Below are 27,584 nucleotides of genomic sequence, written 5' to 3'. Positions count from 1 at the left end.
TCATGCTTCTTGGCATCTTTTTTTTACAGAATGTTTAAGAATTTGCTGAAGGAAGTGAGAATATATGCACAAAAGTTTATTGACAGAGGGAAAGATTTCAACTTGGAACTGGCAATTAAAACAAGAATTATTTCAGATGGTTTGAAGTATTCATTGGCAACTGGAAACTGGGGTGACCAGAAGAAAGCTCATCAGGCCAGAGCAGGAGTATCTCAGGTACAATAGCTGAATAAAGCATGGGTTAGCATTTGTCAGGTTTATGTAAAACTGTATCATGGAGGAGTTTTAACATTGCTTGGCACTCATGCATGTTGTATGTTAAATAGAACCATTTTTAAAAATAAATTTCTATAACTGAAATGGATGAAGATCCAAATAGTTGAGTCTGGTGCGGGGTTTGTTTTTTTTGTTGTTGTTGTTTGGTTTTGGTTTTAGCTGTTGTGTTCACTGCTAAACAGTTGGTGTAACTCTTGTAAAGACCTTTTCTGTTAGAGCATATGCTTCTGTGTCTGATCAAGTCCTAGTTCCAGGGAATCTTTAAGGAGGATGAATCCCTTTCCTTTAATAACTTCCAGTGCTTCACAGGTGGTTAAAGAAACTTGAGTGACACCTTTTAATATAACAGTTATGTATTCCACAGCTAGTGATGAGGAGCACTGACTTTATTAGCTCAGAGCACTGCTTAGTTGAGCTTGTTTCTCATAAAGGTGGAAACAAGAAAGAAGTGAGAGTTTTTAAATGCTAGCACATTTTGTTGTCTGGAGTTCTGGTGAGATCATAATTTGGGGAAAGCAAAGTTAGGAAAGGGGCGAAGATGGTAGCTGTCCCTAGATGGTGTGGTGTTGGTCTTTGTGTATGAGGGACTTATTTGCTTTTTAAATAAACTTTCAGATTTCAGGCTGCAAAATCAAATTTTCTTAATTTTTTTTTAAGCTTTTTGAAGCTGTGTCATTGTACTGGCAAACCCTCCTGGTGAAAATGCAGCTTAAAAAGTATTTTATGAGTATCACTCGTTCTAGTTACCTGATCAGAGCAAGCTATACTACAAGAAGCAGATTTGTAAGGGTGAACTTAGACTGAGATTAATGGAGGTGAACTAAAAAGTGTAGCTAACGATAATCAGAGCTATTTTAGGTCTTTTGAAGTACATAGTTTCTACATGGCATTGATCCTTTGCTCTAATATATCATGATGCCTGTCAACAACACACTTAGGAAGCTTTGACTAACTGAATTCCTTACTACGTGCAGGTGTTAAACCGCCTCACTTTTGCATCTACGCTCTCCCACCTGAGACGCCTGAATTCTCCAATTGGTAGAGATGGTAAACTAGCAAAGCCCAGACAGCTGCACAATACGCTGTGGGGAATGGTCTGCCCTGCTGAGACTCCAGAGGTAATGAAAGTAATATTTACGTTGCTACTTACTCATGCCTAACTGCTTTTCTCCAGGAGTCATTTTATAGCCATGGCACTCGTGATGATCACTTGCACTTTTATTTGAAATGCTGACATGAATATTTAGCTTTATAGTCAACTCTGTAGTTGAGTGGTAAAAATTAATAAATGGTAAATGGCATGTTTTGTGTCCAGTTCCTTGAAGACTCTAATTTTAAGTTCTCGAATCTTCTTGGGGGAATCTCTTGATTTGGAAATGCAAGTTAACTTTGTGTTTCTACTAGGGTCATGCAGTAGGACTTGTGAAGAACTTGGCCCTGATGGCTTACATTTCTGTGGGGTCTCAGCCATCCCCAATTTTGGAATTCTTGGAAGAGTGGAGTATGGAAAACCTGGAAGAAATATCTCCAGCAGCAATAGCTGAGTATGTGCAAATGAAACAGTCTAAACAGACTTAAGCTTTTTATTCTGCACGACACTGAAAGGGTTTGAGGTTTTGGTTTGGTTTGGTTTTTATTTGTTTGTTTTTCCTTCTTTCTAGTGCTACCAAGATCTTTGTTAACGGCTGCTGGGTAGGAATACACAAGGATCCAGAGCAGCTCATGAATACCCTAAGGAAGCTTCGTCGTCAGATGGACATCATTGTGTCAGAGGTATAAATTTTACCTCTAGAGTTTGGGTGTCTTTTTAGATGAGAGGGCATAATGCCTTGATACTACTTAGCAAGCTCCAAATAGCATTATTTGGAAGTTTCTTTCTGAACATACTTCACGTTGCTTGGGATTTTTTTGTTTTGGGAATTTTTTGGGGTTTGGTGCTTTTTGGGTTTTTTGTTTGTTTGATGTTGTGTGTGGTTTGTTTGGTTGTGGGGTTTTTATTTTGTTTTTGTTATTTTGGGTTTTTTGTTTGTGTTGTTTTTTTGTTTTGTTTTGTCTTGTTTTTTAAAGAGGATCCAGTTGAAAAAACAATTGAAAATAGTCTATTGAAATGCTTCGGTCTGTAGAAGTGCTAAAGTTTGTTCTGTGCTGCTGGTAGCACCTGTAAGGCCTTTTTTTTTTTTTTTTTTTTTTTTTTAGGGAACTTTGTTATCCTATTTTGTATTCCATAGTTTTGATTCCAGGCTGAGACTTTGTACTCACGGGGTGTTGCTTTCTTGTACAGGTCTCGATGATTAGGGATATTCGTGAGCGAGAAATCCGCATCTATACTGATGCAGGCAGAATTTGTCGACCCCTTTTAATTGTGGAAAAACAGAAGTTGCTGTTGAAGAAAAGACATATTGACCAACTGAAGGAACGAGAGTATAACAATTACAGGTGAGATATGGTCCTGCAATTCAACTGAATGTCTGATTTTCCGTCTTGGAAGCTGCAAGTTCCCCCAAATTGGAGAGAGGAATGTTTAAAGCTTTGTGCAACACAAAGATGCTTTCTCTGCCTAGTAGCTTGCTTAATTTTTTTATCACACTGAGCCAGTGGCAGTAATAAGCCAGGGAAATCCTTGTTCTTGTTACTGCTGAAGAAACCCATTTTATGTGTTAGTTGAGTAATTCAGACATTGGTTATTCAGTTGGCAGGATCTGGTGGCCAGTGGTGTAGTAGAGTACATTGATACGCTGGAAGAAGAGACTGTGATGCTGGCAATGACTCCAGATGACTTGCAAGAGAAAGGTGTGGCATACTGTTCAACATACACGCACTGTGAGATTCACCCGTCTATGATCCTGGGAGTATGTGCATCTATTATCCCTTTCCCTGATCACAACCAGGTCAGTGCCTCACTTCGAACATCCTGCTTTTAAAGTTGACAGAAAACCCACAGGTGTACATGTAAAGAGCTTTACATACATATATACCGGTCTTTCCTTGTCTGTCTAGTCTCCCAGGAACACGTACCAGTCTGCTATGGGTAAACAGGCTATGGGAGTTTACATTACAAACTTTCATGTTCGTATGGACACGCTGGCACATGTGTTGTATTATCCTCAGAAGCCTCTTGTAACAACGCGCTCCATGGAGTACTTGCGATTTAGAGAGTTACCAGCAGGTACGTTGTCAGTGAACGTTTATTAGACAAAAACACTACTGTTTTGTTTAAGGTATGTCACAAATGTTGTGTGTGTAATACCTTAATATTTAGCAAAGGTATGTAATTTAAAAAATAATTATGGGTTAAATCTTAACTTGTAGCTTGACTCCTAGACTGAAAAAAATGCATTGCTAGTGTTGCAGCTGAAACTACTTTATCCATATAGTCTGCTAAAATCTAAGAAGAAAAATGTGTTTTCTGTATTGGCATTTGCTAGACTCTTCACAAGGGGTCACTCTTGACTCTCTTCTACCCAAAATTGCGTTTGCTGATACCACCTAGGTTTTTTTTGTGTGGGATGTGGAGATTTTATGTCAGAAAGGCTAGAACAGCTTCATTGTAGAGAATACAACTTATTTGAGTTACAAGTAATGCCCGTCTGGCATGTGTGCATCCTTTCAAAGTATTTGCTCTTTGTATTTTAGGTATCAACTCGATTGTAGCCATTGCATCATACACAGGCTATAACCAGGAAGACTCTGTCATCATGAACCGTTCTGCTGTTGACAGAGGCTTTTTCAGGTTAGACTTTGTAAATTTTTTAACTGTTTGGAAGAAAAAAAAATACTGAGTTGTCCAGAGGCTCAATAAAAGTTAATCTTATGCTGGAAGACACTTTTTTTTGGTTTTGTTTTAAATGGGGTGGAGGGAACAGCACAATGAAAATAGTGGATGTGTATCTTGGCAAAATACAGTGAGTAATGGTTTGTCCTTTGTGTAACCTGACTTCCCACTCTGTCTTCCCAACTCTTCCATTTTGGTCTTATTTACTATGTTTACTGTTCTTTGTACAGTGGTTAAATGAAAAAAATATTTTTACTCTTTGCTGTTGTATTTTAATACAATTCTTGCCAGTTACATGAACTCTTTAATGTCAATACTGCAGCTTTGCAATATAGTCTTGTCTTTAGTAGCGTAACAGTTGCTACCAGTGAGGACTGGCATGTTCCTTTTCTCAGTAGGAACTGCTGTTGGGAGAACTGGCAACTGATGTGACTTTGTGCATTATAGTTTTTAGATGGCTATGCTTAGCTGTGTAGCTGGTCAATGGGTTTCTAGTTTTGTTCATTTTCATTTGTCTAATTTGAGCCCAAGAAGTATGTGCTTTGTATCTTGGATCCACTGCCTTCCAATGTAGAATAAGTATGAGATTATTAGTTTTATGGCTCATGTGAAGATTTTATAGACCCTCCTGTGTGCACGGGAGCAATTAAATGTGAATAATATTTGTCTGAAAGGCTGTGGCTTTTGTGTGCTGGCAAATGAGACGGCAAACAAAACCCCCTAAAGCCCCAGAAAGAAGCCTATATAAATTAAAGTTTCCACTGCAGTTAAGTTGTATTGAGTTCGGCACTGCAAGGTAGCAGTGGAAGCCTAAAAATGCTTGCAAAATGGCACATATAAGGAGAAAAGTAATCTGAGAAATGGTATGATGAAGATGTGAATAATCTTTAGGAATAATTACTACTTTTGAGATGTCAAACAGATCTGAAGGTCTCTGCAGTTCATAAAAAATTAGCATGTTATATGTGGCAATATCTGAAAAGTGACCATAAAAATGCCACCTGAATCTGTGTTTTGTTTGGTTGATGGGGTGTTTGGTTTTTTTTTTTGTTTTCCCCTCCTCAGTGATGGACAGATTAACAAGACTTTAGAGGAGAAGCTGTGTGGCTTGTGAATGTTATTTGTTTCAGTTGTTGCTAGTAACAGTAGCCATAATATACGATAAAAGGGTGTTTACAGTGAAATTGAGATGTACAGATGAGGAAAAAATATGCTGGTTTCACTGGATAAGACTTTATAACTTTGTTTCAGATCTGTGTTCTATCGCTCATACAAAGAGCAAGAGTCCAAAAAAGGGTATGACCAAGAGGAAGTTTTTGAAAAGCCTACACGTGAAACTTGCCAAGGTAAGACACAGGAGTGTATGAAGCCTGAGGTTTTACAATATTTTTTTGTGGGCAAGGTTGTTAATGTTGTTGAACTCAATTAGTTTTTATTTTGGTACATATAAAATAGCAGAAAAATCTGCACTAATAGCAAAATACATCAGCTGAGATACTCACATAAAGTTATCTTTAGACGTTTCAGCAATAGTCTGAAGTTGCAAGCAGACTTGTTGGATTTCTACAGAGCATCAAAGTCAATATGTTGAAAAATTTGGGTGTCTACTTTTTTCCTTTTTTCCCAAGGTATGAGACATGCAATTTATGACAAACTTGATGATGATGGCTTGATAGCACCTGGGGTACGTGTGTCTGGGGACGATGTCATCATCGGCAAAACAGTAACTCTGCCAGAAAATGAAGATGAACTGGAAAGCACTAACAGACGTTTCACAAAGAGAGACTGCAGCACTTTTCTGCGAACTAGTGAGACTGGTATTGTAGATCAGGTCATGGTAACCCTTAACCAGGAAGGATACAAGTTCTGCAAGATTAGGGTGAGCAGTGATGTGTATGCTTTCTACTTTTAGTCATTTTTGTTCTGTATTTAAGTTACCCAGTTGAATATTTCCTATGGCTTATAGGTACGCTCTGTAAGAATCCCACAAATTGGAGATAAATTTGCCAGCAGACATGGTCAGAAAGGAACCTGTGGTATCCAGTACAGGCAAGAGGTAGTGGGGTTTTTTTTTTTTGTGGGTGCTTTTTGCCTTTTTTTTTTTTTTTTTTTTTTAAACATTTTATCTCTGATGTTAGCATTGGAACTGCCTTGAGTTGTCTGTGAAGTATCTACTAGGGTGCAATATATTTACTTAAATTTAGCTAAAATATGTTTAGAAAGGGACACGGCTGCTTCTTTTATGGTACTTCAGTGCTTTTGAAATCCTTCAAAAGATTTCATCTGAATCCGTGGAACTGCTTTTCTCACAGCTGATCTTCTGTTTCCCTGCTCTAGGATATGCCCTTTACCTGTGAAGGCATCACACCTGATATAATTATCAACCCCCATGCCATCCCTTCCCGCATGACCATTGGCCACTTGATTGAGTGTCTTCAGGGGAAGGTAAGAAGAATCTTTTATGCTGCATGTCTCAGCAGTATGAATTAAAATGGTTGGTTGGGGGTTTTTCTGGGGGAAGAAGGGGTGGTAAAGATACTAGTCCCTGATAGGTGTTAATTCACTAAAAAATAAAGATTGTTCTACACGTTACTTGATAGTGAAAGTGGGTTTCTTGGGGAAGACCTACACTCCTGTAAATTTTCTCCAGTAAGTCAGACTTAGTGTGCTGTCTCATCTGTTGTTTTTATTCCAAACATTTCCTGTGGCCTAGAAAAAGGAGTAGCTAAATTGTTGATACTGCGTATTTTTAAAAAGCTCGCAGTAAATTGTGCAGTTGATAAACAAAGCAAGATAAGGTACTGTCATGGGTATGGAATCTCAAGTTCTGCCATTAAAACTGTTTGAAATAGCTTCATGTTGTCTGACCAGTCCTTCAGAAATCTGACAAGCTTTTGCAAATTTGTTCTCTGTAGGTGTCTGCAAACAAGGGAGAAATTGGTGATGCTACACCATTTAATGATGCTGTTAATGTGCAGAAGATTTCTAATCTTTTATCAGATTATGGCTATCATCTAAGAGGAAATGAGGTATAACCAAAATATGAATTCACTGTATCTTTTTAGTGTATGTTTGATGGATAGTAAGGATTCAGTGGTTGCATTGACTACTTCAGGTCCTCTACAACGGCTTCACTGGTCGGAAAATCACATCACAGATCTTCATTGGTCCTACATATTATCAGCGGTTGAAGCACATGGTAGATGACAAAATCCATTCTCGTGCAAGAGGGCCAATCCAGATACTTAACAGACAGCCCATGGAAGGTAGATCTCGGTAAGGACGTTTATTAGTTTCTAGACAGTGTTTTATTTTGCTGTGAAGTTTTTAGCCCTAAAAACAAGCTGCCTCAACTTTGCAGCTAGAACTTAATAGCTCACCCCAATTAACCAGCCATTCTCATATATTTGGGTCAAGATGATGTCTTGAGCGTAGGTGTGAACATTTTGGTAGCAGGAAGTGCTGCTGGGGTGGCCTCTCTGATAAAGGACTGGGGTTGCCCTGTGCTGGACACAGCCACTTACAGCTGGCTCCAACAGATCCACTGCTGGCCAAAGCAGAGCCCATCAGTGATGCCAGTGGTTGTGCTGTGGCTGTTAGCTGTCTGCCATCTGCTTTAGAAATTCTCAGTAGCAGTTCCAAACCATTGTGTCTGCATTCTCCCGAACAGTTTTATTCTGAGGTGTTAAGGAAAATTAATGCACAGCTTTACTCCTGCCTTGTAATACTACGGTTGTGTTTCTCATAAGTTACTTGTTCCACCAACAAGATCTGATTGATTTTGCCAGTGAACTCAGAAGTTGAGGTTTTTTCTTCTTTTCTTTTCCATTTTTCAGTGATGGTGGCCTTCGTTTTGGAGAAATGGAACGAGATTGCCAGATTGCTCATGGAGCAGCCCAGTTCTTGAGGGAAAGATTGTTTGAAGCTTCAGACCCATACCAAGTCCATGTCTGTAACCTCTGTGGAATCATGGCGATCGCAAACACAAGGACTCACACCTATGAATGCCGGGGATGCCGTAATAAAACTCAGGTACGTGTGGTTTTCATCAGCCAATGTTTCTCTTTGTGGGTAAGAGGAAATACCACTCGGGTGAACGGGAGGATAGGGAAGTAAATATTTAAAGAAGCACTAGAACAATTGCTATTTTAGTTTCATAACTGTTTTAAGTGTTTATAGTGTCCTAGTTAATTTGGATGTTTCCCTATTAATTTTTACAGTGTTAGCTTGTCACTTGGCAGGAAATGCTGCAAGTATTTTGCAGTGCAGGGTTTTCAGAGACTTTAAAAGTAAATGCTTGAGAGCTTATTTTTAGAAGCAAAACTCAGAATCACAGGAATTTAGAGCCATCACCCTTGTGACTGTCCCAATGAAGATTTTGTGCTTGCAGAGCTGGGTCCCCATGGGAGATCTTTTGTGTTGCCCTTTTTCAAAAAAAAAAAAAAAAAAAAAAAAAAGCACTCTAGTGTGTGCATGGTTACAGAGCTACGTCAAAGGACAGTGGCAGCAGAGATAGAAATAGTTGCCTTACACAGGCTTGTGCTAGGAACTGACTGCTGCAACCTGGCATTGGGGTTACTGAAGAGATCTCTGCTGCAAATCTTGACTGCATTTACTGCACATCGGGCACGCTTTGCTATGCACGTGTTCCCTTGTTAAATGGCTCTTGTTTAAGATCAGATCCCTTGGCTGCAGCTTTTATTATTAAAAATGTGTTCTGGATAGCTGCTGTATAGTCTCTACAGAGAGTCTCTAGCTTCCCTTTTGCTTTGTTACTGTCCGTGAGCAATTCTTGTTAAATGCTTTCATGCATAACTTCAGATTTGCTTTTGAGCCAAAAACTTGACAAGCTATTTGTGTAGAGGGTGGTGGAAGCGGATGCTTTAGGAGTGCTTATCACAAGCCTTTTGAAATCTTTTTCCAGATATCTTTGGTTCGGATGCCCTATGCCTGCAAACTCCTCTTCCAAGAACTGATGTCTATGAGTATTGCACCTCGCATGATGAGTGTTTAGTCTTTAAAAAGAGCTTGGTTTTTATTTTTTTTTTAGTGATGAGGCCGAAGTGCTCAGGTTTTGTTTCATTTTCTGTAGGTTGCATTTAAAATAGTTTTACTCATCTAATATGTGCTGTTCAAAAGTATGTTTATTTCCTGTAAATAGAATTAAAATTTGTAATCAAACTTGTGAATCTCTTTATTTATGTGTCTGTGAAAGAAATGTGCAAGCAAATTGGTAATCAAAGAATAAGGGAGTTAAGAGGGAATGATTAGTGAGCTAGAAAAAGCCAGAGGGTGCAGCTTTCCAAAATACTAGTATAAAATTGTGCATAAGTGAAAGTCCTCATATCACAGCTCTGCGCCATCATCTGTGGAAAAACAAAAACATGTTACACTCTGTACCGTTCCAAGGGGCAGTATCACAACTTGAGTGATATATGTGTGAATATCACGTGAGTGAGTTAGCTGAGGCTGCAACCTGATGACTCGGTCCTCACCCCCTCCTTCCTTCCTACTGCAGGACTACAGCAGCAGGGGGATGGTAATAGATGGCATTTTTCTGTGCTGAGATCACCTGGACATGGGACACCAACTCCCCAACCACGTAGTGTGTAGCTATGGAGGAGCCTGTTATGTCTGACAGTTTGTTCCATTAACATTATCAATTTCCTTTAAGTAATCCTGGGCTGCCAGCTTATTGCTTAGCTACAGCATGCTTCCTTGAGAACTTCCCTACGGCTGAAAAGAAACAGCTGTAACGTGGTGTGCGCATAAGAAATAAACCAGGAGGCAATATTCACGGTAGTACAGCCTCGCAGTAGAGTTACTGTGAGAGGAGGAGTGAACATCTATTCTGGGGTGTAACTGTGCTGCTCGTGGCGTGACTCAGTAAAACTCAATTTTATTCACATCCATATATAAGATGTTTGAAAAGAGATTAAAGACTGGCTAAAAACCTTTAGCAAGCTTCCGTAAGTGATACAGGGATTTATTTCATGCTCTTATTTCAATACCAGGCACTGTTAATAGTCTCCTAAAGGAAGTCTTTCAGCTATTTGGGGATCTAAGGATACAGAAAGTCAAGGCTGTATCACTTGGATAAAGCTACTGGGATTAAACCTAAGGACTATGTCTGGAAGTGGATTTGGGCATGACAGTATTCTGTAGCTGGATGCTCTGTTCCCAGTGCCTCTGCCTCTAGCATGGTCACAGTTGCTGTTCCAGCTCTCCAGATTTATTCCAAAGCACGTGCAGCCATGGTACTAAGCCATCCTCTCTGCTGCTGGAATGAGGGTGGTTGGTTTGCCATCAGCTTTGCATACAGTCTGCCAAAGAAGACCTGGGCTGGAGTGTAAAGGCCTCAGGTCCTGCCTAAAGGCCTGCTGTGGCATATCTGTCCCCTCCTCAGTTTGACACTCCAGCATGCGAACAGAATGGCAGGGACTGGGATGTTTCCAGGATGGGGAAGAATAAGGAGGTGCAGGGACTTGGCAGGAATTTAAATGTTTGAAGTTCTCCCTTGGCCTTGGGTCTGGTTGTGCCAATACTGCTCCTAGGACAGACAGGCAGGTCTGGAAGCATCCAGAGAGGGCTGAAAGGACGATACACATTTAGGGCTGGAAAACCACTGAAAGTTGCTTTGTAAAAACCCCAAAAGGTGTTTTTAATTTGGCATCTTAATCTCCAGTACTTCACAGCATTTGGGGGGTTATTTAACGATCCCTTGAGAACTCCAGCAGTTGAGATTTGCTGGGAATGTTTTGCCAAACCCAGTGAAAACTGCATGTTAAACTGCTATTTCTAGTGTGCATTGTTTTCTTCAGAAAGCATTAAACAGAGGTGGTCCTTCTGGATCAAATAACTGAGCAGACTGTTAGGGGAAACGGCTGCTGAGTGTTCAACCACAACCTACCTTTGGTCAGGGCTATTTCGTGCAGCGTTTCCACAACATGGATTTTTGCAGAAGCTGTTGCCTCTCCTTTGGCATTTGATGCATGACACTCGTATTCTCCAGCATCCTCTTTGCTCAGAGGAGATATCTAGGGGAAGAAACACAGCCCCCATCCCCCAGTAAGTATCCTGTGCGTGGGCAGAGGTGATTCTGTTTTAAGGTATCTTATATAACTTGTTAATTGCTAAAGATATAATGAGATTAACAGAGTGCATGAAGTAGCAGTTGCTTAACCCCTGATCACACTGACTGCATGATTTCTTCTGTCTGTTTTAAACAGTCTGGCTCAGATTGCGGTGGCTCTCTCCAATGATGTATGGGAGAAGGCCCAGCTTTCTTCTCCTCTGCTCGGCCACGTGATGTGTGCTGTAATGCTCCCTCCTTGTTTTTTGCTGTTTACTTAGTGTGGAGATGTGTCAGAGCACTGCATGCTTGCTAAGGAGAGGGAGGCAGGAAGAAAAAGCCTTCCTACAACATGCTGCATCCAGTCAGCACTTCAGCAAAATCATTGGCTCAAACCCTTCCCTCTCCTTTGTTTCCACCTCCGCTTTTGGAAGCGGTGTGGGAACCAACACCCTACGCTGTGCTCCCCTGCTGCCAGCTTCTCTGCAGCTCAGAGCTATCATACTAGCAATTCCCTTACTGAGGTGCAGAGCAGCTCCCTCTGATGTGTGGCAATCACGGATTAGCCTGCAGGTACTCCTGTAGCTCAGGAGGTCTGTTCAGTGAGAGCTGATGGCTTCTGCGCTGTGCTGTTCTCAGGCAGATGATGTGCTTCACTGAGGAAAGGGCAGTCTGCCAGATCTGTACGGGTTCCTCAGCTGTGGGTGGGTCTTAGGTATGCCCTGCCTCTGTACCGATTCCTTCCTAGACATGGTGAGGGTCTCCTTCCCACTAATGGCAGCAGGAAATTAATGACATATAGAAAGGAGATCTTTTATTTAAGTCTAGCCTTCTCTGATCATAGAATGCATGCTTCTGCTGCATGCTAGACAGAGCTGAAAAACCACAACAAACAGGACTGGAGCCAGCAGCCACCCTTACCCTTCATGCCTAATTCAGACAGGTGGTTTTCCTCTAAATGCCCCATCTGTTGTCATCTGTCTTCTGCAATGTTCTTTGTTCATGAGCTGTTTCCAAAGTGCACTGTACTGTTCGTGCAGCTTTGTGTATACACAAAATACTTACGAGCACCCAGCCAGTCACTTCGTGTTTCTCAGGGCCCCCTCGGGTCTGGATAGCCAAGTTTTCGCGATCCCCAGGCAGAAGCTCCATCCTCTGGACACCATACTGTCCCCGAATTATCTAAACAGAAGGGCAGAAAGGGGTAAGAATCTGGGGGCTTGACTGTAGTCCTTGTGCAACAATCAGGCTTTTTAGTGTGGCAGCAGCAGAGAACCAAGTGTCTACATGTTGCTCCTGGAATGCTCCTGTCCACTTCCCAACGGGCCTGCAACAGCCCTGCGGGGCTCTGCTGCAGCAAACCAGGCACTCCCTCCCGGTGGGCACAGCACTGATGAGTGCAGCAGCGCCGTCATTCCCCAGGGCTCCGTATCTGAGCCCAGAGCACAGAATACGGTAAGTGGTGCTCAGCCCTTGTTATCACCAGGTCGAGCAGTCTCTCGGCCATGAGGAAGAGGCACGAAAAGCAGAGCAGCGCTGACAGTCAGTGTAAATATGGCGTCTACTTCTAAATGAGCAGAAAATGCTGCCTGGGTCAACGTGCCTACCTTGTACGCTCCCCCAACAGTCTGCTCTGAGACCCCTATGAATAGTTCGCTGTCTCAGAACAGAGCAATCTCTGGCCAATCTAGTTTTTTTTTTTCTCTGTAATATTCTTAATCAATCATCTAATATTGTTTCAACTTAATTTTAAGACCTGTCCCAAGCATCCACAAACCTGTGGCATATGAAGAGGCGACAGGGGCCATGCAGTGGCTCTCAGCCCTGTGGTTGGGATCCTCTCAGCTCAAGACTGGTCCCTGCCCTAAGCCAGATGTTACCAGCACGCTGCCAAAACCAGCACGCTGCTGGCTACTGGAGACAACTCCCCCATGTGGCTCCTGTGTCTGTTGTGGGCGAGCCGTGTCCCGCCACCTTGGAGTCACGGCTGCCAGAAGGGTGACGGCAGGTCACGAGACATCCCCCGCATGCCACTTCCAAGAGAAACGCAAGTCCTGTTCTGCCTCGGGATCAACAAGAGTTTAAGAAAAGATTAAGCAGAGACAGATGTTTGGGGGTGGACAGAACAGCACAGATGGGAGACCTCATCACAGATGTGTGCTTCTAAGGAAGGATCTGCTATGGCCTTTATGCTTACCAGGCAGTTTCAGCTGCCTCAGGTTTGGTGTGCTCTAAGAGCTCCTAGCAGGGCCCTTACCTTGTTCCAGATGAGGACAGGGGTTGGGATGCCCATGACTTCACAGCTCAGGTAGATCTGTGCTCCTGTCACATTCCAGATGTCCTTAGGAGGGGTCACGATGGAGGGTCCTGCAAAAAGGGAGAAAGGCTTTTGAGCACCGGGTGACTGGAAGCCCATCTCCTTGCTAGCCTTTTAAGGGGGGGCCAGTCACTTCTAGGGTTTGAGGATAAGGCAAAGGGGGGCCCTGCTTGGAGCAAAGCTTGCTGGACTGATCCCACATCACAGCACTCCTCTCTCCAAAGCTACACATGCATCCAACCTTAAGCTGTTCAGGCTGATGGACACTTGTCCCAGATGGAAACTCAGGTGATCAGTCAATCTGCTTGCAAGATGGAGGGTAGACATAAGACAGCGTTTGTATTCTGTTCTCTTAGGGACTGAGCAGGACTTTATGGACTGCTGCCTCTGCGCACCGTGCAGCTACCAAGTGCATCGCTGACACTCAGCTGGTGTGGAGGAGAGGACCCCCCAGGAGACAGAGTGGGTCTCACCCACTCCTCCGTGCCACGGAGAGCTTGGCCAGCTTTGCAGCATCCTTTTTACCAGAACGATTTTAATCTGCAGCAAATCCCATGACAGCTGGCGAGCAGAATTCAATGTTCTGCTGTTCCTGTTACCTGTGTGCAATATTCAGCCAAAGGAGGCTTGCTGGAGAGTGGCAGAGCTCTCCCTAGGCGGGGGGCACAGTCCAGGAAGGGACCAGGTAAATGTAGAACTCCACTGTCCCCAAAGAGCTCCAATCCTTGGTTAGAACCGTAGAATGGTTTGGAAGGGACGTTAAAGATCATCTAGTTTCAACACCCCTGCCATGGACAGAGACACCTTCCACTAGACCAGGTTGCTAAAAGCCCCTTCCAGCCTGCCCTTGAATGTTTCCAGGGATGGGGCATCCACAACTTCTCCGGGCAATCTGTTCCAGTGCCTCACCCTCACAGTAAAGAATTTCTTCCTTATGTCTGATCTAAACCTACTCTCTTTCAGTTTAAAGCCATTACCCCTCATTCTATCACTCTATACCCTTGTCACAAGTCCCTCTTCAGCTTTCCTGTAGGCCCCCTTTAGGTACTGGAAGTCCGCTATAAGGTTTCCCTGCAGCCTTCTCTTCTCCAGGCTGAACAGCCCCAACTGTCTCAGCCTGTCCTCACAGGAGAGGTGCTCCAGCCCTCTGATCATCCTCATGGCCTCCTCTGGACTCCCTCCAACAGGTCCATGTCCTTCTTATGTTGGGGGCTCCAGAGCTGGACACAGTACTCCAGGTGGGGTCTCACCAGGGCAGAGCAGAGGGGAAGAATCACCTCCCTGGACCTGCTGGCCACGCTGCTTTTGATGCAGCCCAGGATGTGGTTCACTTTCTGGACTGCAAGCGCACACTACCAGCTCACGTTGAGCTTCTCATCCACCAGTACCCCCAAGTCCTTCTTTTCAGGGCTGCTCTCGATCCATTCGCTGCCCAGCCTGTATTTGTGCTTGGGATTTCCCCGACCCATGTGCAGAACCTTGGCCTTGTTGAACTTCATGAGATTTGCATGGGCCCACCTCTCCAGCCTGTCAAGGTCCCTCTGGATGGCATTCCCTCCAGCGTGTCGACAGCACCACACAGCTTGGTGTCATCGGCAGACTTGGTTTAACTCCTTGGTTAAACAGGGAGTTGTTTCCAAAGACAGATGGGAATAGAGCTGTTTTGCAGATCTGGCTGGAGATGTTTACCCCTCAGGCTGGGAAATGTTGGAGACGTAACCCACATCCCAGGAAGGGAAGAATGGCCGTTTTTGTTCAATCCCTCCTTAGCAGGGCTGTTTTGCAAAATGCAGCTATTAATTCCCCACAATAGGAAGTGCAGACCAAAGGAGCACACAGTGTTTATTTCCGCTTATTGACAGCTCCAAGAACACAGCAGATTTTCCCCTTCCGCTCTGAAGATGCAGACAGTAACAGAAAACTGAAGCTCCCACTAGGCTCCATCAGCAGAAGGCATTTCCTATGTGAACAAGTACTCCAGAGCCAGCCTGACTGAAGCCCCTGGATATTCCGGCTCACAAACCATGGCTCATTCCCAGCCCTATAAAAGAGGGGCAGATTTGGGTCCTGGTGCTCCTTCTGCGGTCCTGAATATGCACTGAACTCAGCCCTGCATGGGCATGCTGCCCTGCAGCCCTCTTGCAGGCACTGGGGAGCAGGTTTCAGGTGCACCCCATTGCACCAACATCTTCCAGCAGAAAGCTGGCATCTTTTTTCCTCCTCAGGATCTGGGGGCAGATCCACACTGGTACCAGTGCAGGACACCAGCCAGAGGACATCAGCCATCCGAGGTGGCTCCTTAGTCCTGAGCAGCTGGTGTGAGCCTAGAGAAGTGTTTGCTCTTTTCCTCCGAGACTTCCTTGTCCAGGAGTGACTACAAGTCACCACTCCTCTCAGTGGTGAGAAGCCACTGAGACACCATGGATGGCTACCATCCAAATTCTCTGTTACAGAGGTATCCCAGTGCTGCTTTTAACAGGAGCTAGTTGTGTAGAAGCAGGGAAATTTTACGCCTAGCCCCAGGTGATGGGTTAAAACCACAACTAAGGATCAGTCCAGCTGGTTTCCTGGCAGACATCACAACCAAGATGATCCTCACCCACACAGAACTGACTCTCAGCTGAGAAAAGGCTTTCAGCTGTATTTCATGGTATCGCTTAACCTGCTGTCAGTGGTGCTGCTGCATGGATCAACTCCTGTGCACCAGTCAGCAGAGGGGTATCGGAGTCCCAGCACCGTTTCCCACATGGAAAGGTGCTGGAGTTATCCTTGCTCCAGGCATCCCAGACCAGATCTGTATCTCCAGGCAGTGCCCAGCTCTGCACTCTAAGCAACACCCCGCCGGAGGCAATTCTCCCAAGTACAACCACAGCATAGTACAGTGGGGTGATCCATGGGGCTAGCACCCCCAGCACGCTCCTGTCCAACGTGCTGCCTGGCCCCGTGCAGCAGCAGGGCTGTGCCCAGCCCAGGGTATTGCTGTCCCCACCATGGGGCCACCTCAGGTGACACACCCTGCTTCCCTTCCCCAGCCCGGTTGTTTCCTGCGCAGCCCTGCTCTTTTCTGGTGTCCTGTGAACAGCAGGGCACTTGGCACCTACGGTGGGAACAGATGTCCTCAAGCTGCTTAGCTCACCCCATGCTCTGCGAGGATCTCCAGCTGATGTGCACCCAGCACAGCCTGCTGCTGCCTTCTGCTCCGGCCACGCAAAACCCTCCATGTGCAAGGTGCCCTTCCCAGGGCAGAGCTTGGGGCCTGTCCCTGCACCCACACAGGGCGACGTTTGCCCTGTATGACGCAGTTGCCTGTAGTGTCTCAGTCTCCTCTGCCACTGAGTTTCCCCCTGTATCAAGGGCCTGAACACCCTCTGCCCATGGATGTCTGCTCGCCCTGCCAGGAACAGGTCACACCAGGATTTTTCTGCAGCAAATGCTGGCAGGGGAAAAGAGAGAGGGAATTTTTATGCACCTCCTCCTCCCCTGCAAAGCGGAATTGCCTGCAGAGTTTCACAGCGAAGCTCTGGCAGCACGGCAAGAGCCCAGCCGTTATGAGGCAGCCCCGAGCTCCAGCTTGGGATGTACATCCTGATCTAACCAGGAGGAATGTGAGACTCTGCCTTTGGCTGCAAAGTGAACTGGGAGCGCTCACAGGCCTCCGCCTCCATCCAGCACAGCCCTGAGGTCGGGAGGGAATATGCATCCCGAGAGACCCAGCAGTGTCATGGGAAGAGTCAGTGTGGATATCTGTCTTAAATCCAGACAGCCAAAACTCTATAGCTGGGCTCCTTCCTCCACTAAAAATAAATGAGAAAGGCCAAGAAGTCATCAGATTTAAAGTCAAATCACGGCAGGCCACAGCAATAGCTAGACTCCCACCACTGCCAGCTGACAGCCAGGTGCACGGCAGCCACCCTGTTTGCTGCTTGTGTTGGTCCCACTCACGCTCTCTCCCACAGTCGCTGAAGCAGCCAGAGGTGGGCAGGGGGCACGGCAACCTGCCACATCAGGAGAGGCAGAGGACACCTGAGCCTGCTGGGGACTTCAGAGGATGCGAGGACATCCCCTCCTGCAAGTCACCCCTCTTGCTTCGGGGGTCCTTGTGAAGGGAATGAGGCCACCATGTGCCCAGCAGGACTGATAATAACAAGCCCACCTTGTACAGAGCAGATGACTTGATGTCTGCCAGCAAGGAACCCCCTGGCCCTCACCCTACAGCCTTGCTGCTCCACTTGCAGCACTGCCCACAAAGGGGAACGATTCTCCGCCTGCTTCCTTTGGACTGGGGTCTTGTGGGTTGCACTTGCTGATGAAAATGGTCACCAGGACCAGAGACCCACCTCAAGATGGTGGAGACATAAACGTGGCCAAGCAGTCTCTGCTCCCCAGCAGGGACCGAGCCGGGGCACCACGGATGCACAGGATGCTCCTTGCCAGTACCTGGCCTGGCTGCGCAGGAGCTCCTCGGCCAAGAGGACAGCGCAGGCACTTCAGGCATTGATGGAGATCAGCTGCTCTCCGCAGGCACTTCAGGCATTTCCTCCCAGCTCTGCCCATTGTTCCTAAGACAAATAGCTTTCCCTGCCCTGAGAAGGGGCTTATTTACAGAGCCAGCAAGCTCATTCACCCTAGGAGAGGAGCCTGAAAGTGCAGGGATTGTTTTTTCTGCAGACCATAGGGAGCTGACAGCCTGCGTTATGTCAAAAGCAGCAGCTGGAGAGGAGTTCCTACTGCTGTTATGTAGCTGCTTTTCTGCTGCAGCAGCACGCGGCGGAGCCTGTGACTTCCTCGATGAGGTTATAATTTGGCATCTGCTCCCGACACCCCTCCCGCACTGGGCACCTCTTCCCTGCTCAGCCACAGCAGGCCGAGATCCGGCATCTCCCAGCCCACTCACCTGCCCCTCGCTGGTACCTGGATGGTCTACCACAGCTCAGGGTTAGCTGGTCCTCCCTGATCCTCCTTCGGTGTCCATACACACACAAATAAAACAGTCCCCAGCATGCAGAGCAATAACTTTTTTACTAAAATCAACAGGGCTACAGGTATGTCACTAAAGGCACAAATACGCTCGACATTAAGCACTGTGGGGTATGGCTGTGGGTGGGTGCGCGTGGGAAGTCCCCACCCGGAGCAGACAAAGCTGTGTAGGGCATGCCGAAGCTGGCGTGGGCTCCAGCCCGGTTCCCAGCCAGCCCGGTTCCCAGCCAGCCCTCCGGAGCGCTGCATCCCAGTGCCACAGCCCCGGGTGAAACACAGGCTGGGAACGCTCCCCGTGAGACAGCAAATCAAAGCAAAAGCTGGACAGTTTTCACCCTCACAAGCTCCTGCAAGTCTGAAAATAGACCCACTCCAGCTTCCTAAGTTGCTGGGAAAGTATTTTCCCTTCAAAATTACTTTATATGGAGAAGGGGAAACCTTCCGTAAGCAGCATCTACTCATCCCAGCTGGCACGGCCTCAGCTGCTCCCTCCCAGGTCAGCGCTCTGTAAGATGCAGCGGCAGATGGGAAGTGCAAGCGGCTTCTGGCCTTCCCCATTCCCAAAGCTGCCTGCCGCTTTCTGGCAGATATACAAGCCTCCTTCTTTACCTCCTTCTGAAGGCATTTCTCCTCCTCCTTTAAACTGGCCTTGAAGAAACTAAGGAGTTACAGAAAGAGGCTCTGAGGCATCCAGAGGATCAAAGGAGATGCTGGATGCTAAGCCTGTTTGGATGCCCCCTCCCTAGACTTCAGCAGCCCAGTGACCCTGGGAAGGCTGCAACTGCAAATGCAGCTTTGCCCCACACCCTGAAGACTCAAGACTGAGGCAGCATGAGGATGAGGCAGGGCCCTGGCCCACCATCTATCTGCCATGGATCTCCTCCTGCTTCCCACCCCACCAGGCTCAGCGCAGAGCAGACCAGTACAGCTGGAAATCCCACCCCTGCTGCTCTACCACGGTTGGGGAACGCTGCCTTCAGAGACCTTGTGCATGACCTTCACATGGCTACTTATCAGTCCTCCATGGGGTTTACGTATGGGCTGGGAGGGAGAACAGGGCGGCCCTGCAAAGAACAAAACCCCGAGCCCTTCCTCCCTTACCTAGCACGCAGGATGTGTCTGCGCTGGCCCCGGCATTGCGCCCAGAGAAAAGGCTGCGTCTCCGCACGCCTCGTGCCTGGCTTTGCACTCTGCCGCATCCAGCAGCATCCTCAATGTGATCCGAATCTCAAAGCTGGGGCAATGGGGAGGCCAGTGTGGCTCAGGCTGCTCTGAAGCTCAGCTGCAGGCTTATAACCACACTTACCCCTGCAGACAGCCAAACGGGGAAAGGGCAAGCCCTCTGAGCGGAGATGACACTGCCCTGGCCAGCAGACTGCCACAAGCTAACTTCTCTCCTGCCGTTTTCCCTCATCCTGCCCTTTTTTCCCACCTCCTCTTCCTTTTGTCAGTCTCTGAAGTATGCCATCCCCGGGGTCAAACAGGCAGTAGCTTTCTGCAAACAACTTGCTGCTTCCTAGCCATGTCTGGATGCGCATATGGGGTTTTTTGGTCCCAAACCTCCTGGACAAGCTCTATCAAGAAACTTCTCTCCTCCCAGCCACTACCTCCCCTCTTCTCTTCTTGTGACCTTGGCTCAGTTTTACGAAGAAAACTCTCATTACAGCACAAGGAGGACCACGAGCCAAAGCCTGGAAGGAATGTGAAAAGCTTGCAGTGGGAGACACAGAAAAAAGGCATGGCAGCATTTATGCATGGAAAAGCAAGCAGGGCTTTCAAAAGTCCGACCTGATTAGACTTGTTATGTGATAATCTCCTATTTAGTACAAACCTCAATCAACCTCAGCCCAACAAAGGATTAAACGCATTTTTTTTTAAACACAGCATGCCTTTCCAGCAACAATAAAAACAAACATGGGGAGGAATTTGCTGATCTGTAATCATTCCTTCCTAGTGATTTTGGATACGCTATGATGATGGAGAATGAACACACAGGTGGAATATGGGATCCTCTTGGGCACTGGCAGTGTTTGCACAGTCCCTGGCATACTGGTGCTCTCCAAGACTCTGAACTGACGAGTAACACATTAAACAGCTTCCCTAATGAGATTTTAGCACAGTAACCATAAAAACTCAAGCTCCAATGAACCAAAACCTTTTCAAATAACTAAACGCCTTTAAAGGAGGAATTTATGGCCTGTCCTACAACAGTGGAAAAACCTGAAGTTAGAGATAAATTTTAAAAATGCAAGCATGAAGCTTCAGCCCTAGAAACTGTCTCAAAATCCCAACTCACTGTGTGCTGGGAAAGCAAGCACCACACTGAATCACATCACATCCCCGCACCACGCTCCACCTGAAAGGACCCTGTGGTACAAAACAGAAGGTGTAACCCCACCACGCACCTGCGCAGCTCTGTTCTGCCACGGACTCTCTGGACACAGCACAAAAATGCTGGTGAGATCCACCTGCAGACACAACGCTTTCCTTTGCGGTGGGAGAAAGCGGGCAGCAGGCCACTGCTGTAAGATTCCCACTCCCAGCTGATGCAGAAACCCAAACCAGTTTCTCAAGAGAATTAGGGAATTCAGCCCATTTCCAATCACAGATGAGTTAGCAAAAACTTGTCTAAATCTTTCTTTCCCCAGCAAAGAAGCAAGCACTCATAAAATGCAGATATCCTTTTAAGTCCCTTGAAATCCAGGAAAGGAAGAATGAGAGGAAAGAACTAAAGCAACCTAAGCCACTTGCTGATTAAAAAGTATAAATCCAAAAGAATTTATTGCAAAACATGATCTGATATGAACTATGCTCTCTGGTGTCTAAAAGAGTTGTGAGCCTTTGAATTTGAGGCAGCTGTATCAGAAGATGAGCCATGTCGGTGATAACAGCCGTCTGCCATCTCCAGAAAGTTTTCCCTAAACTGCCTGTTTCTGCTCTACTCTGGCAGTGGATTAAAATTAAAAAAAAAAAAAAAACAAAAAAGAACCCAACAAACCACCCTCAAAACTAAAATATTTCTGGCAAAGCCTCAACAGCTGAATTTGGACGGAATGAGCCAATAAATGTGATTCATGTGTTGTGTTTTAAAATTGACCTGTAGGAACTCAGCACCTCTTTGTCTGCTGCGCTGATGTAGCTTTATGGGACACTGAGGCACCAGCAAAGCAAAACCACTGCTGGGGAAAAGTGGCAGGAATTTGGGGAGTGTACTTGCCCCTGGGGTCATCAGTCTCCATAGGAGCCGGGCAGCCATGATCCTACATCCATCAGCCCATTTTTAAGCCCTGTGGACAGCCAAGAAGCCTTGCACCCACCTTTCCCAGAGCCCCACAGCCGGCGGGTGGCACTGTAGCCAAAAAACTCTTCTAGGAGGGATGCTGTCTGGGCTCCTGGCAAGTCAAAAAGATACCCCTCTGGGGGGACAGGTCAGCTCTCTCCAAACCGGGCATCCTTTAGTGCTGGTTACCGTCAGCTTTATAAAAGTCTCTCTCCTGGCCCTGCTGTTCCTAAGCTCTGTAGCCTGTGGGATGGATCCTGCAAGGTGCTGAGCCCTCATCACCACAGGGCAAACCCTCAGCTTCCACCAACAGAGAAGTCAGCATAAAAGAAAGGCAAAGCCTTGACTGACAACAGCAGAACAGCCCAGAGATCCCAACCTTGCAGGAACAAGTGTCAGGGACTTCAAAGCACAAGGCCTTTGGGCTGTAATGAGGCAACTTCAGCAGTCACAACATGTCCCTCTAAGCAGGTATTTGCTTGAGATAAGAGAGACTTGGGGGTATTCATCCCTTCTTGTGCTGGTTAGGCAATGACTCCGTGCCTGGTATTTTCCAGCTCAGAGAGATCATCACGCCAAAAATCCTGCTAGCTTTTTGATGGGGGTTGGTGCTTTGAGGTTGTTTTTCTGCCTGGCTTGAGCTGAGCCATGCAACCCTAATTCTTTATGCCAGCTGGCTTTGCATGGCAGTGGGTACCACGGTCCTCCTGCCCCAGGTCCCAGCTGGCTGTAAATAGCCTCAGTGCGTGCACTGCAAAATGAATTTCAACCTAAATTACTAAAGTCACCAACTCCGTAAGAGGCTTTTCTGAACATCTGCACACAGCTGGGTGACGGCAGCAGCCAAGGGCAGCTTCCTGGCTGTCACAGTGGCCTCCCCTCCTGCTGAAGGGACCACCAGAGGTGGCACCTCCGACTGCCTGTACCTGCCCTGCCAGCTGGTTTCTGCTTTGTGTCCGGGCCTGCCCTGCCTGCAAGAGCTGGCAGCAGACCTGAGCGCAGCTATGCATATTCATCAGCAGAGAGCAAAGGGCCAAGCCATTTAAAGGCAATGCTGGAAAGCAGCTGGAAAACCTCACAGCATCCATCTCCTGCATGAGACTAGCTACAGGGAGGCGGCCCGGGCGCAAGGGCAGAGGTGGGGTGCAGGTAGTGGCTCCCTGGCACGGAGAGGGGCAAACCCAGAGCCAGCTGTGAGTGCAAGCCTGAGGGCACAGCGTGAGCCAGCTGGGAGGGAGCACCACGGCATCGCTGCTGGCTCCCCCAGCTCTGCTGTGCCCTGCTGACTCAGTACCGACAACAGCCAGGCAGCCTCAAAGAGCGGGGAATCAAGCAGGGTGCTTTTTTCAGCCGTTCCCAACGGTCCTGCTCACATGCAACCCACTCCAGGAAGGACTGGCTGGATCCCTGCACCCGCCAACTGCACGTATGGCAAGGGTTATCTCCATCCTCTCAAACTCTTCTCAACTGTGTCTTCCTTTGTCCTCCCACAGGAAGTTTTGGCTGCAACAGAAATACCTTCTTCTGCATGGCTTCACTATTTTTGTACAAAGAACACAGGCATCAGATCCGAGAGGTCTGGGAAACAAGCAGCAGAAAGAGAATCTCAAGGACAAGGTCAAAACGAATTACGTCGGGCTGAGAACTGGCTCCTTCCTTTCGCTACTGAACAACAAAGAAATATCCAAGTTGTTCCCAGTTGGTGGGCAGTATCTCTTAGTAAGCATATACTGCCAAATAGCATTTTAATGAACTTTTACCCCCTTGGAAACATACTTACGGTGGAAAAATATGTGTCTCAAGGAGCTTTTTGCACATTAAGCCTCATGAGCGCTAGCTGAGCGCTTTGTTTCCAGGCAGCTTTACTCATGCCCGCATGGTGCTGCCTGAACAAATCAGTAGCAGTGCCCCTCCTCCCAGCTGCTATAGCTCCTCCAGACCCCCTCCATAACTGGTACATATGGGACAGAGAGGGAGACAAGGCGGGAGAGAGGGTATGAAATGCAACCCCAGTTAACCAAATAATTTTAATTGCCCAAGTCTTCTAATTGTTTGTGACAATGCCTGCACCTCAAGCAGAAGAAGAGGAGGTGGCTGCAGTAAGACTCATTCCCACCTTGCCTGGGGGGGTGAGGTTTGAGGAAAGAGTGGCAGGAATCAAGAAAGAGATAAATGGGCAGTGTTTGCCCCATTTTTATCTGTCTGTGTCCTGTCTCCTGCCCTGCCACCCCCAGATGCCATAGTGCTAGGGTGGGTGAGGAGGAGCATCTACCAATAAGCCATTCCCAGACATGCTTCCTTCTTCCGCTGGATGCCCCATCTCCAGCTGCCGCCCTTCCTGCCGATGACAGCAAAGGCCAACGGCAGCCGCAGCTCTGCATTTCCTCCTCCCAAGGACCAGCTTTCAAATAGGATGTGCAAAACAAGCCCTCCCTCTCCAGCTCCACTTGGAAAAAAAGAGCAATCAAACATAGCCAGGACTCGCTGGTGGAAACATGTTTTTCTGGATCTCTCCTCAGCCTTGAAAGGCTGCTCACTGTGGGACCCAAAGGATGTGATCCCAATAGTCCAGCAAGTGAGTGCAGACACCTCAGCGCTCATCTGCCCCGAGCAGGAAGCCCAAGTCCCCTGTCCCCCAAGGACTTCTTTCTGTGCAAAAGCTATCACAGAAATGACTGACGCAGGCAGGATCCTGCCTGTTTGTGGTCTTCCTGTGCAGGATCCCACCCTAGGCGACATCATGTCCATTTGCGGTGGGAAACAGCAAAAGCCAGAACCTCCACTCTTTGAGTCCTATAGCATTTAGGTTCTTTTAGAAACCCGGAAAAGTGCTATCCCCTATCTGGAAAGATACTGAAAGAGGCTCTGTCCTGCAGGGCTGATGGGATGGATGCCCTCTCCTGCCATTGTTTCAAAATCTGAGTGGAGATTATATCTCCTCTCCCCTCCCCACCCAAAAGTCCTAACTGCCAGGAGGCCCTTAGGACTACAGAAATACTTCCAGATGTCTGCCACGTGTGTGGGCTGAGTCCCTGCCTCAGCTGCAAGCCACAGAGCGATGGGTATCACCAGAAGAAGGTCCATAGCACACGGAAGGTTCATGCAGCCAAGAGAGTTCTCAGAAGAGCCAGTTGTGACACCACTGCTGAGCAGCCCATGTCCCTCCTGCTCCCTTCCCCCAGATGCTGGGTCAGAGCTCTCCCAGCAGCAGGATCCAAAAGAAAAGCGCTCCCCAGACTGACAGAGGAGGGGACATTTTGCCAATGTCTCGGCACCACATGCTCCAGCAAAGTTCTTAAAAAACAGACAACAGCCTGCAAAGGTGTCTTGCTGCACATCTGCACACCTGAAGGGACCTTCTCCAAGGAAGGGATGTGGTTTGTGCATGGAGTGGCTGTCCCACTCTGTGACCCTCTTCAGAGAAGCTGCTGCTGTGATGACCAGAGGATGGAGAAAGTCTCATGGGAGCTGTTTGAGGCTGGCGGGTCAGTGGCCTCCTGTCATCCTGCCTAGCAGCTCATGTTTGCATTGACCTCATCATAGTCTGGGTCAAAGCCCCACCAGGCCAAGCCAGCACCCAGTCTGGGGCGGACACAGGGAAATGCAGGCAAGGGTTAGGGCGTTCACTTACAATATGAGTATTAAAACCTGTTTTGACACCAACTCCCAGGTGACTTTGGGCAAGACAAGTGAGAATGCAGCCCCTCTTCTCAAGTACACACCTGAAGCATGACTTCAGACACCTTTCAAACACATCTGCTCACTCGGTCTGGGCTGGCAGGGCCAAGAAGCAGCACGAATTTTGAGGATTGCTGTGACTGTCTCCCAAGTCTCCTGGGCAGGAAAGGTTCCTTTCAAACATTAGACAGAGGCCTGAACAGAGGCTGTTCTCATCTCATCCCACATTAGCCTGAAGGCTGAAGCTCCTTCCCTCCAGGAGTTAACACTGTACCACAATGCTTCTGGCTAATATGTAAGCTTGATGTTTTGCACAAGGTTTGTGGAAAGCATGCGGGGCATATGTAAGCCTGATGTTTTGCACAAGGTTTGTGGAAAGCATGCGGGGCATTTAATGGGCAACATCAAAGTGCATAACCCAATCCTTACCCAGCCTTTCATGCTTTCCTTGGGAGTTTCAGAAACATTTTTTTGCAAGATACACTTGGCCTCTGTTACGGGAAGAAAGAGAAAGAGGAGGTGGAGGTTGTGACCCTCCACATACTGTGTTCATGAAAACACTCCTCCACCAAGACAGCATTGGCGCTGCAATACCGTCCTTGAGACATTCAGTAAACGGCTTGCGTGCTATGTCCTACCCCTCCCTCCCTCCATGCAAAACCCACCCTCAGAAGCCAGAATTTCCGGGGGCAGCTGCACAGCAGAACAATTTATTTCTTGAGGACCATCCCTAAGCAAAAGCTTGGGAAGAATTGAGCTCCTGGTTGGAAATTATGCAAGTGCAAACCGCTGTGTGCAGCTCAGAGGAGCATAGAATCATAGAATAGTTTGGTTTGGAAGGGACCTTTAAGGTCATCTAGTCCAACCCCCCTGCAAGGAGCTGGGACATCTTCTCAAACTCTTCTTTAAAGTCTTTTCTAAAGAGCTTTCATGGGTCTGTTCTCTTCACATACATTCTTCTCTATCAAAAAAAATATCCACCATTCTGTCAAACTATCTCTGATTTCTGTGAAGACGATGCACTGCCTTCCAAGCCTATTGAAGTATTTGCTTTCTGCCTACAGGAAATTATATTAACAAAACATTCTTTCCCCTGTCAAGTTAGTACGAAGTGTTCAGATTGCTGTCTCCAGGCAAGGTCCCTGACACACCACTCTCTAAGGAGTGACAGCCCACTTTCTGAGGAGTCCTGCACAGGTCTGTACACAAAAGACAAACAAAATAAACCGATGGGCAAAGCATCAATTATCAGCTAACATCACTGCTCGTTTTAATTTCAAACCAAAGTGACCTAGCGAACGTTGGCTCTGAATTTCCTGGCTTTCACATCCACGTAAGCCTTTCTTTTTCTCGCTGTTTGCAATCTTCCTCTGCCGAACCCTTCCCCGGGATGGCTCAACCCTTTTGTCCCGTGTCACAGCACCCCAAACTGCAAGCAAAGTACGAAAAGCGGAGCAGTGTAGTTTCAGCACAGCTGGAAGCCAAGACAGAGCGGCTGAGTTTCTCTGCGTTTCTGGGGCTGGCCCGAGGTCTTACTCCAAGTTTAGGCAGCATCCTCCCTCCGGGGACTCACAAGTCCGCTTCAGGTGGGTTTGAAATCGTCCCTGACTTGACAAACAAGCCCCTCTATGGGATGAAACAGCACTGGGGACCAGCTTCTTCACCGCGAAGTCCCACCGCCCAGCCGGACCCCGCCCCGCCCGCGCCCCCGCACCTTGCTCGCAGGCTCCCTTGCTGCGCTGGCTGATGGCGGGCTCGCCGCGGCTCTGGGCCCGCAGGCTGGCAGCGCGGAGCTGGCAGCCGCTGCTGTAGGTGAGCCCGTCGCTGCCGCACACCGGGTAGCGGCTTTTGCAGAGGCAGACGCCGGGCGGGCCGGCGGGGCCGGCTCCCGGGGCTGGGCCGCCCTTGGCCTTGCGGCGCTGCCGGCTCTTCACGCACTCGAGGCCGGGGGCGCACCGGCCCCCCGCACCGCCGGGACCGCCGCACGCCTCGCCCTCGCCGCGGCCGCACTGCCAGCAGCAGCCGCAGGCGTCCCGCACCCGGCCCAGCGGGCAGCCCCGCGGCGGCAGCGCCGGGCACTGCGACGCCTCGCAGGGCCCGCAGCCCCCCGCCGCCGGCGGAGCGGGCACCACCAGGGCCGCCAGCAGCGGCAGCGGCAGCAGCAGCAGGAGCAGGGCGGAGGGCGGCATGGCGGCACGGCGCCGCCCGCCCC

At 47.7% G+C, this 27,584-nt stretch overlaps 2 protein-coding genes across 2 annotated transcripts in view; one reads left to right on the top strand and one right to left on the bottom strand.

Annotated features, from left to right (window-relative positions):
• Window positions 1-9,245, top strand: part of POLR2B (RNA polymerase II subunit B) — a 19,713-nt gene extending 10,468 nt beyond the window's left edge. Inside the window, exons 10-25 of the mRNA XM_086746530.1 lie at window positions 30-216; window positions 1,251-1,394; window positions 1,681-1,820; window positions 1,938-2,049; window positions 2,558-2,712; window positions 2,966-3,164; window positions 3,274-3,442; window positions 3,910-4,006; window positions 5,300-5,394; window positions 5,677-5,927; window positions 6,015-6,104; window positions 6,386-6,493; window positions 6,964-7,077; window positions 7,164-7,324; window positions 7,885-8,080; window positions 8,973-9,245. Of these exons, the coding sequence (XP_086602656.1) occupies window positions 30-216; window positions 1,251-1,394; window positions 1,681-1,820; window positions 1,938-2,049; window positions 2,558-2,712; window positions 2,966-3,164; window positions 3,274-3,442; window positions 3,910-4,006; window positions 5,300-5,394; window positions 5,677-5,927; window positions 6,015-6,104; window positions 6,386-6,493; window positions 6,964-7,077; window positions 7,164-7,324; window positions 7,885-8,080; window positions 8,973-9,062 (2,308 nt within the window). The 3' untranslated portion in view covers window positions 9,063-9,245. The remainder of the gene's footprint in view (window positions 1-29; window positions 217-1,250; window positions 1,395-1,680; window positions 1,821-1,937; window positions 2,050-2,557; window positions 2,713-2,965; window positions 3,165-3,273; window positions 3,443-3,909; window positions 4,007-5,299; window positions 5,395-5,676; window positions 5,928-6,014; window positions 6,105-6,385; window positions 6,494-6,963; window positions 7,078-7,163; window positions 7,325-7,884; window positions 8,081-8,972) is intronic.
• Window positions 9,175-27,584, bottom strand: IGFBP7 (insulin like growth factor binding protein 7). Its single transcript, XM_086746554.1, has 5 exons — window positions 27,087-27,584; window positions 13,378-13,487; window positions 12,186-12,302; window positions 10,959-11,085; window positions 9,175-9,414 (listed from the first exon to the last, which is right to left on the bottom strand). Exons 1-5 carry the CDS (start codon window positions 27,559-27,561, stop codon window positions 9,395-9,397), a joined length of 849 nt encoding a protein of 282 aa, XP_086602680.1. The 5' UTR covers window positions 27,562-27,584; the 3' UTR covers window positions 9,175-9,394.

The sequence above is a fragment of the Chlamydotis macqueenii genome, chromosome 4 (assembly GCF_036417535.1).
Source record: "Chlamydotis macqueenii isolate bChlMac1 chromosome 4, bChlMac1.mat, whole genome shotgun sequence".
NCBI lineage: Eukaryota > Metazoa > Chordata > Aves > Otidiformes > Otididae > Chlamydotis > Chlamydotis macqueenii.
Note: the sequence above shows the minus strand (reverse complement) of the source record. Positions and strands in the feature narration are given on the sequence as shown.

Excerpts from the sequence above, each read along its gene's own strand:
- IGFBP7 (XM_086746554.1), bottom strand. The coding sequence starts at position 27,561 with ATGCCGCCCTCCGCCCTGCTCCTGCTGCTGCTGCCGCTGCCGCTGCTG. Across the intron at positions 13,488-27,086 it reads CAAGGGAGCCTGCGAGCAAG|GACCCTCCATCGTGACCCCT; the intron begins GTGCGGGGGCGC and ends CCCTTTTTGCAG. Across the intron at positions 9,415-10,958 it reads CGAAATAGCCCTGACCAAAG|ATGATGGCGCAGAGCTGTGA; the intron begins GTAGGTTGTGGT and ends GTTTTTCCACAG.